The following is a 12052-nucleotide window of genomic DNA, read 5'->3' as shown; positions in this document are numbered from 1 at the left end:
GGCTACTAGTAATAATGAATTTCTTCAAGGTGAAAGGGAACATATTTTGTTCTTATGTGGAAAAAATGAAGGGCAGAGAATTTTCATGAGAAGACACAATGGACACACTAAAACAGCTAGGAGAAGATACTTTTGTGAATATCATGTGGTTTGTTTGAGTTATGCTTCCTTGACAAATTACAAAATAATTTATGAAATACATTAAATTGTAGTATTTACACACCAAAATCTAATTAGCTAGCTAGCTATATTAACACAGGTTTTGGCAATTGAATTAGGCACTTTGGAAATTGAATTTATCCCATTGGAAATTGAATTCGTTACTTTGGAAATTGAATTCGTCACTTTGGAAATTGAATTCGTCACTTTAGCAATTGAATTCGGGTTGGTAGAATTCGCGGAAAACAGGAACGTGACAGGAACAGAAAGCGGGAATGAGAACAACCTGCGGAAAAAGCCTAATAAAGGTAATCATGCAATATACAAGTGTTGGATATAGGTTATACTTACAGCACAAAGTTTCATTGCTGAGTAAAATGATTGAAACACTCTAATACAGCAGTCACCTGCATTAAAACCAGGGACCCACACTGATAGACTATAGCTGTCATAGATTAGGTAGCTAAGTTATTAATATTGAAAGTTAGCTACTCCTTTGAAACCATAAAATATTTAACTATTAAATAATACTGATGAAATAATATTATTATGAGATTCACAAAATGTTCTAGCTAACTGACAATGCCTATTATATGCTTTGAAAACTGCACCTACTGCTTCCAGATAAGAAGTCATATGATGAGAGTATACTCGCAGCACTGGACAGATATGCTTGTCAAGCTGAAGTGGCTTCAAGAGGAGTCCACACAACTGGTCATTATTCCCATGACTGGTCATATTGTCCTTAGTCTCCTTATTGAAGCCATGCATCTACAAATATTGCAGCTGCTACATACCCACTGTGTGACATTTTCTTGAGGTTGCAGCTACAACTTTCTGCACCTATATGCAGGCAATGTCAATTAATTAGAATCCTTTAATTTTATGCATGGCTTCATGGGAGTAGTTTAACTAGTCTGTATCTATGACAGCTATAGTCCATCAATTTATTTAAATACCAGGCTTTGCAGGTCCCTGTGGGATAATAAAAGCACAATTAGTGAATAATGGAGTTATTCTCAAAAAGTATATTAGACAATTGTTTTTAAAAGCATACTGTAACAGCATATTAACAAGCACAGCCCCTGCTGTTAGAGATTCTCTTCCCTCACACAAACAACTTCCTTTAGTCATTGTGTTGTTGTGTAACTTACCAATGTTGGTGTAGTTAAACTTTTCCTCGATAATATTTGCAGCATCAGTGGGTAGAGTTCTACTGAGCAGTATGCCTGTTCGTTCAATAACAGCTTGAAGTTGTTCAGCAATTGTTAGATTGCGCTATATATGTACATACATGCGCAAAATAATATTATCAGTATTCCTTACTAACCAATACCCTCACACACATGCACACACACACACACACACACACACACACACACACACACACACACACACACACACACACACACACACACATGCATGCACACACACCAGACACATACAGATGGAGCACTGTACACATAATGTGAATAAAAGCGTTGCATAGTGACAATCATTGGGTGAATATCACACGTAGCTCATATTTGTGTGCTAACTAGCATCCATGCAAAAACAGCCAAGCTATATAAATATGGCGCGGCCTTCAAAAATCCGGGTGAATAAAGTTGTGAAATCACAGGTGGCAGCCATTTCTGCAGTGATGATGATGATGATAATAAGTCTTATTTAAGTCATTATTATTATCCATGCCGACCCTAAGCTACTACTGTACAACACAGCTCTGAAATGAACTGTCAACATGTACACACAAGTCCCTATAGGAACTTTACCATAGCACATGTATAATGTGCACTACATAAAGTATTAAAGTCACTAACCTTATTTATTTCATTATTCACTCCACTAAATGATATGTTATTCTCTTCATCCAGAACATTGTCTAACAACTGTACAACAACCTATTAGATCAAGATGTGTTACAAGCTAAAGCATACTAACCTAATACTGTATACAAAGAATTTAAAGTTTGATTAGGAATATAAAAAGTAGTGAAACAAGGAGGTCACCTACACCTCCAGATATACTAGCGGACTACTTCAGTCTATACACATTACTGAGTCATGGATTACATATCCACTAGTATATCTCAGGTGTAGGCATGCTCCCTTTTTCACTACTTTTTCAAACAAGGTGTTCCCACAGCAGTCTGAAAGCAGGCTGTGGGCACGTTCCTATAGTTTACTGAAATCACTTTGACTAAAACCGTGTGTCTGCATGTCTGTGTACATATGTCTGTTCAACACCCACATGAGCAAACAGGCTTTGAACTACAGAAAATAAACCTTCATTCAGTGAATAAAGGTTGTTTATGCAGCACTGTCATTTAGTAAGAAGAATTTGCATACGCGAGATCAAAATTGATGGAAAGTGAACTTTATTTTCCACAAAGTATAGTAGAGGTTTAAAGTGCACTTGATAGACTTGTCAACTAGTTTAAAAACTACAGCTAGACATGAGCAGTTGTCAACAAAGTCCATGGTACCAACATAATACTGCAATTCAGTAATCCAAAAGCAGTGAAAGGAGGGTTGAAGTCCTCTCAGCCCACCAAGGAGGGGCTTAGTCCTCCTCAGAATAAGTTTGCCACAATTAACTTCTTGAAGTGACGCTGAAAAAATCACATACTTAAAAGAACATTCAAATATTGCAGTAGAGCAGACAAGCACCTTGTCAAAATAATGTGTTCCTAAAAGTAGTCCAAAAACAAACAAAAAATGCTTTGATATATGTGGGAATTAAACCACTCACTCAGTTGTAGCCCTTCCCACTGTACCAAGTATTTCCAAACACATTATGTACAGGCTACATTCTATATATGTGACTGAATTTGACAAAACAAGGCTTCAACGCACAAAGCTTTGTTAGGAGATATGGCGATTTTAAGGAATCATAGTGTAATAACTTCCCAGTGCCTACAGCTGTGCAAACAAAATTTGCACCAATTGTTCATCTGTTCACTAGCTATCACTGAGTGGGTGTATACATTTCTGATACCCAAAATTTGCCCTGTTTTGAGCAGCTTTTTTTGAGCGGGTAATAATATCACAGGTGGTAGTAATAGGGTGGGAGGGTGGGGGTGGACGGTGGTCTTAAATATACTGGTATAAAATGAAGTAAGAAGACAATTGGAATCCAGAGGCCACGTTTGGGCTCTCCATGGCCCTCCATGGCCCTCAAATTACTCCACATTGACTGAGAACACTATTGGCGAGCTCTCTGTGAAGTCCCAGCTCACTACACACCATTATCACAAAGCCATGGCCATTTAATGGTGCCAATCTCACACTCGTGGCTTTGACAGGGTCAGAAGAAAGCTGCTACAGAAACCAGACTTGTCAGTGCTGAAGGAAGTACAGTGTGAAATATGATAGTGTATTAGACCAGTAATCCACTTCTGGTAAAATCGTAAGTTTGATTTTGTGTGTGTGGAAGCCCTGTTATGTGAAATCCAGTCACATATGAGTTTTAACCCTACAATAACTTTTCCAAAACTCTTATGATTTCATTGACTTCATATATCCTGTTTAGATACTAACTAGATCAGTTAGTGCTTTAGTTAAAATGCTTCAAATTGTAAATTGATGGTAGTGATCTTTGTGATATTATGAAGCTATACAAAGAGCTACTGCTGCTTTTGAGGGGTACAGCCCTCGCGCCAGCTCCCCCCCTCGCCACAAGAGATTCTATAATCTGGGTAGCCTCCCCTAGTTGCAATGCCAGCACATTGTGTGTGTATACTGAGTTTCATATGTACCACTAGAAAAGTTTAATAACTACGTATTTGAACACTATGGCATTTACCTCGATGATCTCTGGTATTTGCCGATAATCATTGTTGTTATCAATTTCTCCTTTAATCACACTGCATATTACATTTAGTGATAAGTATAAATCCATAATGACATACTGTACTTACGAGGTGATGATGCTCAGTATTTTGGATATTGAAGATAAATCCAATGGTAAAATTGGCTGAGAGGCCAAAGTAACAGTTTTTAATCGCTTAATAGTATTTAGCACAATTTCTGTGCTAAAAGTCCGAGTCATATCACTTGTGTTGGCATACATCATTTGAACAATATTTTCTAATTCTTTAGCTCTTAATGCAATTCTTGACATTTCCACTGTTCGACAATTCGATACATTTACAGATCCCCACGTATTATTTCCAAGACACTTTCTGTATGCAAATCCTACAAAACACACAATGTATGACCTGTACTGTAGTGTACTCAATTGCTACTATGTTGACAAACCTAATGGTAAATATTAGCCATCTATGTATACCTTGAAACACTATTGCTGTAAAATCTACACTATGGTCTTCAAGAATGGCCAGACAATTGCAGTTTCAATTAATGTTGGGAGTACCAAGAAAGCCTCTGGTATAATCCCATACTAAATGGGAAGTTAACAGCAAAAGTGAACTGGCTATCATAATAGCAATCAATGTGGTGAAAATGAGTATACACTTCCAAGGATTCACTTTCTACATGTAGTAAGGTTGTGAACTATAACAAGTAATAATTGCATTGTGACTTGATAGTGTCTAAATCTATGCAAACAGACCCATTGCTTTACAGGTCTCCTTGCAGGTTTCTAGAGGACTATGTTACTAGTAAAATAAATAAAACACATATTGTAAAGTAAACCAAGTATTCACATATTTAGTAGCTAGCACTGTGTGAGTGTACAAGTTTCTAATACCAAATTATGTACTGCATACAGGTAGCATATGATAGAATAGGTGCAGTGGATAGAGGTGGTGGGTGGGATTCTTACATAGAAGTTCCTCTCCCCCCACCTCATTCCCAACCCCTTGTACACTTACTTTCTTTTACATGTACATACATATACAGTACAAGTACATTAAAAAAATTGAATTTTCAACTAGAGTAGGGATATAGCATATCAATAAAAAGTACTAAATCAAGCTGGAGTAGTGCATGACAGCGTTGAAACCGGGTCACTACTGCTGACTCGGATGACCCGGATGTGACCCGGATTAATTAAAGCCGAGGCGTGCGATAAGAGCTATGTTTTGGCTAGTCTCGAGCAAGCGAGACTACGTTTTGAGCGTGTTGAGTAAACAGGGACGGATCCAGACTTTTAAAAAGGGGTTCCACTTTGGAATTGCAACTTCAGCCTAGCTGTTGAAGACCAAAAAAAAAAAAAAAAGGTCATCACCTACTGACAATAGCTACCCCTCGCCATAGATACCCTCAGTTTCATGCTACATACTGCACTTACTAATAAATGGGCGTGGCTGAGCGTATGTTTGTAATGTGATAAGTGGACGTGGCTCACGAAAGAGCTACGCGATAGCGTTTATAAGTTTCCAGGTCATCAAACGAACAATTTCGTTTCTCACATGATCCAATTCGAGTTAGACCCGGATAATTTGTAAACCGGGTCGGACCCGGAGAAAATGAGACCCAGTTGACCCGGATGACCCGACCCGGTTTCAACGCTGGTGCATGATATTAAATCACAGAGCACAGTAGGGATATAACACTTCTTATTGTTTTAATATCATGGACTACTCCAACTTGTTTCAGTACTTTTTATTGGTTCTTGTAGGTTATGCGAGTCAATTGACTGTGGAAGTGGAGATCTGCCAGTTGAAAATTCCAATTTTTTTGTGTACTTGTTTGTTAACTTTATTTCAAATAAAATTATTATGACTGGTGAATGCATCTGAAAAGGGCGCCATGCACCCCAACTATATCAATTATCATCTACTTCTGGTGAGGAAGCTAAGGACAATCATTATTTAGAATCTGTTACCAATGATGGAGGGACTTTATTTCCCTAGTATGTGAATCATTCGATGTGTGGTCTCCTTTTGCACTGTCCACTCTTTTTACAATTGCTGACTGCACTACAGTTAAAAATGGTCTGTCTCGGGAGTTGGCTCGGAGGCAATTGTTGCAACATTTATTAGTGACTTTACGGAAATATAATGCCAAAATGGACGTCAGATGCTATGCTCTCTGCTCGGAGGACACTATAGAATTTGATTAGGTTTTGTAATGTAGCTAAGTAGGTGTAGCTCAGTATGTAGTTTAGTTACTTGTACTTAGTTTGGTAGCTTGTAATCAGTTTTGTGTTATATGTATAATGTGCAGAAAAAAATTATCATCTGAAAAGTGAAGTGTTGGGAACTGAACTTGAACATGCATACACTTTGTATAACACTGTACTATGTACTCTAGGTTAGGCCTTAGTATTCTTCCGTTTCTTATAATTATCTCACATGTGTACTATATAGTTATGGCTTCAGTAGCGTGAAGGGATTGTCACTAGTTATCGCTCTTGTTATCACCTTCGATCAAACCTACTATCGTCAGCCCCGCAACATTTCTGGTGCTGTGACCACTCTAGACCTTTCTGGTCTTCATCGCAAGCGTTTCAACCTGGTACCGTGGTGTGAAACGGTACCCGTAGAGGCAAGCACGCCGCCATATTGACACTGTTGTTTTTGTTGACTCTATTTTCAGACAAGCTGACGATTCATCGAGATGTCCACGGAGGAGCTGAAGCACAACACGACGTCACGTCGCACCTACAGATCCCACCTGAAGAAATTAGTTTCGAAGGTTATGGAGACAGTAGAAATATTTAACTCAGACGCACCCTCAAAACCTGACGCTACCTCACTAACAGACCTTCGCGACCAGTTGCAAAGGAAGCAGACTATTCCAACAGAGCTAGATACGAAGATAGCTGTGTCACTCACCGACGAGGAGGAGCTAGAGAAAGAAATCACTGACTCTGAAGAGTATTGCTCTCTCATAGCCACGCACATCGCCAGAATCACACATCTTATAGAAGTCAGTAAAGTAACTCAACCGGTCCACTCCCTCCGACCGAGTACAGAGTCACGTGAGCACACCGAGACGCACTCTACCCCAGGGGTTTCCCCAGAACGTATTGCTGCAACAGTGACCCATAAACCCCAAGACATCACTCGTCTTCCCAAGTTAAGCATTCCACTGTTCTCTGGGGGATATTCTAGACTGGCAATCATTCTGGGATTGTTTTGAGACAGCTGTGCACAATAACCCTGCATTATCAGGGGTGCAGAAACTGAACTACCTTCGTGCCCAGCTGCAGGGTGGAGCTCTACGTGTAATTTCTGGCCTCCCACTCACCAATGATAGCTACAATGACTCAGTAACACTGCTACAAGACAGGTATGGACAACCCCACAAGCTAATCAGTGCTCACATGAAGGCACTCATTGATTTGTCAGGTCCAACTAACTCGCTCGACTCGCTGCAACTATTCTATGATGCAATTGAAACACACACTCGTTCTCTCACATCACTTGGCAAACCTACTAGTGAGTATGGAGCAATGCTAGTTACAAGTATAATGGGTAAACTACCAATGGATATCAGGCGTAATCTGGCCAGAGCTCATGGAACAGATGAGTGGACATTTGTTGACCTTAGAAAGGCTATTCACAGTGAAATTCACATCTTAGAGATGGGCACAAGCGATGTCACCAAGTACCATCAATCTGGATACCCACCAACTGCTACCTTCCTTACAAACACTGACAGAAAGACACAACATGGACATGGCATTACTGAACGGAAAGTATCAACCCCAAACTGTGTTTACTGCCACGGCACTCATGCTCCTGCAAATTGCCTTACTGTGAAAGATCCAAAGCAACGGTTGGACATTGCAAGACAACACAAGTTGTGTTTTAACTGCCTAGGAAGACACAGGGTATCACAGTGTAATTCTAAACACCGCTGTCGGATCTGTACTCGTAAACACCACACAAGTTTATGTGCTGATACAGAGAAACCACCAGACAAGTCAACAACTGGAAACATGTCACGACTGCTTGAGCAACCTCCCAACAGTTCAGGAAATACAAGTGTGAAACCTCCCATTAACGCCACTACTGCTAACACTAATGCTTCACTTACCACGCTGTCATCCCCAAATACTCAACACTCTATGGTTTCACACACAAACAAGATTTGTCTCTTAAAGACTGCTGTTGCTACGGTGTCATCAAGCCATGCTGAAGCTAAGACAAACATCCTGTTTGATGAGGGGTCACAACGGTCGTTTCTCACAAGTGACCTTGCAGATGCACTGTCCCTACACCCAACCAAACAAGAGGATATTTGTATTTCTACATTTGGGGCCAATAACCCTATCAGTCAGAAATTAGATGTTGCATCTATCAAGTTGAAGACCAGATCTGGAAGGTATGTCCCACTTTCTGTCCTCATTGTACCCAGTATTGCTGTACCACTAACACATACAGTCAACACAGAAGTTGTGCAGTTGCCATACTTAAGGGAGCTACCACTAGCTCACCCCGTTTCAAGTAATGAGAATTTCAAGATTTCATTGCTTATCGGCGTGGATCACTATTGGGACATTGTTGAAGACGACATTATCAGAGGAAATGGTCCTACAGCAATGAATTCTAAATTAGGGTACCTTCTTTCTGGTCCACTTCCAGTAGCTAAATCTCAAAGCGAGATCACCAGTACCTTTCACATTGGAATAACTGATGATGTAACCTGTGATCTGGAGAAGTTTTGGACCCTAGAAACAACTGGCACAGAACCTCATAAGGACAGCGTCTTGAGTACAAACCAACAGTTTCTCAAACATTACTCTAAGAATTCCATCACACAATTAAACGACAAGTCATATTGTGCCAAACTCCCATGGAAGGAACATCATCCTCCCCTACCATCGAACTACAACATTTGTTTGCAACGAGTTCGCTCTCTTGCCAAGCGTCTGGCACAGACTCCTGGTATGTTACAACTTTATGATGGAGTCATCCAAGATCAGGTCTGTAGAGGGTTCATTGAACGGGTAGACATATCCATTACACCAAACACAGGGAAAGTCCATTATATTCCACATCATTGTGTGAAGAAGAACTCTGCAACTACGCCAATCAGAGTGGTATATGACTGTAGCTGCCGTCAATCCAGAAGTGATCCTTCTCTCAATGACTGTTTATCGCAGTGTCCTGATTTTCTCAACAATCTCTGTTCCATTCTTCTACGCTTCCGCACTCATAATTTTGGGGTGTCAACTGACATTGAAAAGGCTTTTTTACACATCTATCTCCATGAGCAAGACAGAGATTTCACACGTTTTTTCTGGTTAGCCAATCCAAAAGACCCTCACTCAGATCTTCAGGTGTACCGCTTCAGAACTGTACTCTTTGGAGCCGTGAGTTCCCCATTTATTTTGTATGCCACACTGTACCACCATTTACAACAGTACAACACTCCCTTATCACAAGATATTCAACAGAACCTGTATGTTGATAATGTTATTTCAGGTGGCAAAACTGAAGCTGAAGCTGTGCAGTATTACCATGAGGCCAGGACAATACTGTCAGAGGCAGGTTTCAATCTAAGAGCATGGGCTTCCAATAGTCAACAGCTTTGTACAATTGCTATGCAACACAACACAGCCGATTCCAACATTCCTACTAATGTTCTCGGCTTGCATTGGAACACCTTAACAGATCAGATATCCCTGATACCGAAGAGAACAGCTCTGTCAACTAGAAACCTTAACCTTACAACCAAGCGAGAAGTGCTGCAAGAATCATCAAAAACCTTTGATCCAATTGGATTTACAGTGCCTGTAACCATCCGCTCCAAACTCTTGATGCAAAGACTATGGCAGATGCATGTTGAATGGGATGAACCCTTGGAGACCGATCTAAACAGAGAATGGCAAGAGATTTTGAAAGATCTACACAATCTCCCATCTGTTTCCATTAACCGACGGTACACTTCCACCACCTTTGACCCTACACAAGTTGAGCTACACACATATACTGATGCTAGTACAAAAGCATATGGAGCCGTTACATTCTGTAATTCAGGAGGCTGTATATCATTCATTATGGCTAAATGCCGTGTTGCTCCACTGAAGATCACCACATTACCCAGACTGGAGTTAATGGCTGCCGTCATTGGAGTAAGAATCACCCACTTTGTTATGACATCACTTGAGCTGACATCTATCCCAATTCATCTCTGGACTGATAGCCAGATTGTCATGTACTGGATACACAGTACCAAACATTTACCACCATTTGTTGCTCACCGTATTGGGGAGATTCACCGACTGGTTCCAACCGCTTCCTGGCACTACTGCCCAACTGATGACAACCCTGCTGACTTACTCACTCGTGGACTCTCCTTTGATCAGTTTGCCTCCTCACAGTTCTGGAGACACGGACCACCATGGCTGCCACATAAAGACAAATGGCCAAAGTGGGAGCATTCACCGGCTTTCTACCTCTGTGCTCTAGCTGGAACAGTTGATGACTTCATACCAGCAGATGGACTGAAACCACCCAACACAGGTTTGCACTACATCATACCAGTCACTAAATATAGTACATTGTTCAAACTTTTGGCTGTGACTGCATATGTACTTAGATTTGTCTTTAATTATTGTCACCAACAATCACTCAAGAAGGGTACTCTTTCAGCTGAAGAGCTACGTACTGCTAGAATGGCTTGGATTGCTGACTGTCAGAAAGACGTGTACTGGTTAGAACAAGACAGCCTTAAGTGTCACAACTCTAAGAAGAAGAGACCTCTACTTGTCCGTCAGTTAAGACTTTTCTTGGACTCAGATGGATTCATCCGTTGTGGAGGCAGAATCAACAATGCCCCAATCAGTCAGCTTGCTAAGTTCCCCTACTTGCTTCCAGCCAAGCACCCATTCACAAGGTTAATTGTTCATGACATACATGTGAAACTATGTCACTGTGGATTAGGAAGCACAGTAACTGCTCTTCGACAGACATACTGGGTCCCTACTGCAAGACAGTTTGTAAAGAGTATCCTACACCATTGTACAATCTGCCGTCGACACAGTGGTAAGCCATACAAACCACCTGATCCTGCTCCTTTACCCAAATCTCGACTACAAGATGTTAGACCTTTCACAGTGACTGGTGTAGATTTTACTGGGGCACTCTATGTTAAGAGAGGCAGTGAAGAAATTAAGGCATACGTGTGCTTATTTACTTGTGCCACCAGTAGAGCAGTCCATTTGGAAATTGTGGAAGACTTGTCAACTGAGACCTTTTTGTTAGCTTTTCGTAGATTTGTGGGTCGTCGATCACTACCACACCTCATGATCTCTGACAACGCTTCAACTTATGAAGCAGCTGCAAGTGAACTTAAGAACCTTTTTACTTCAGAAGTCATCGCAACCATTAACAGGCAAGGAACAACTTGGCAATTTATACCAAAGAAGGCTCCATGGTTTGGTGGCTTCTGGGAACGCCTGATTGGATTAACCAAAGCTGCTATTAAGAAGACTCTTGGAAGAGCACATGTGAGCCTGCAAGTGCTACAGACAATAGTGGTAGAGGTAGAACTAACATTAAACAACAGACCACTCACTTATATTTCAGATGATATAAGAGACCCACAACCACTTACTCCTTCACATTTGCTGTATGGAAGAAGTTTGACTACATTACCATACCATCTTGTGGCGGCGGAGGATTTACAAGATCCATCCTACAATGAGAGCAACAGACTGAGCAAGGCCGCAAAAGTACAATCATTATTACTAAATCACTTTGCTACACGGTGGAAGCGTGAGTACCTAACTTCTTTAAGGGAGTACTATCAGAAGCCAGGAAACAACAAACGAGAGATCAAAGAAGGAGATGTTGTTCTGATACACAATGAAGGGCCAAGGCTGGACTGGAAACTTGCTGTGGTTGAAGTACTTATTGTTGGTGGTGATGGTCTTGTTCGAGCTGCCAATATAAGAACTAGCAACGGTAAGACCAATAGACCAATTGTGAAGCTATTCCCCCTTGAAGTTAGTTCTAGTGATAATACTTCTGAAC

At 40.7% G+C, this 12052-nt stretch overlaps 1 protein-coding gene across 1 annotated transcript in view; it reads right to left on the bottom strand.

Moving 5' to 3' along the window:
* The window catches only part of LOC136254561 (adhesion G protein-coupled receptor L3-like), a 45163-nt gene that overhangs the window by 14807 nt on the left and 18304 nt on the right, over positions 1 to 12052 (bottom strand). The window contains exons 10-13 of the mRNA XM_066047299.1: positions 4079 to 4355; positions 3964 to 4024; positions 1980 to 2060; positions 1314 to 1437 (exon numbers count right to left, since the gene is read on the bottom strand). Coding sequence (XP_065903371.1) covers positions 1314 to 1437; positions 1980 to 2060; positions 3964 to 4024; positions 4079 to 4355 — 543 coding nt within the window. The remainder of the gene's footprint in view (positions 1 to 1313; positions 1438 to 1979; positions 2061 to 3963; positions 4025 to 4078; positions 4356 to 12052) is intronic.

This window comes from Dysidea avara, chromosome 4, assembly GCF_963678975.1.
Source record: "Dysidea avara chromosome 4, odDysAvar1.4, whole genome shotgun sequence".
Classification (NCBI taxonomy): Eukaryota; Metazoa; Porifera; class Demospongiae; order Dictyoceratida; family Dysideidae; genus Dysidea; species Dysidea avara.
Note: the sequence above shows the minus strand (reverse complement) of the source record. Positions and strands in the feature narration are given on the sequence as shown.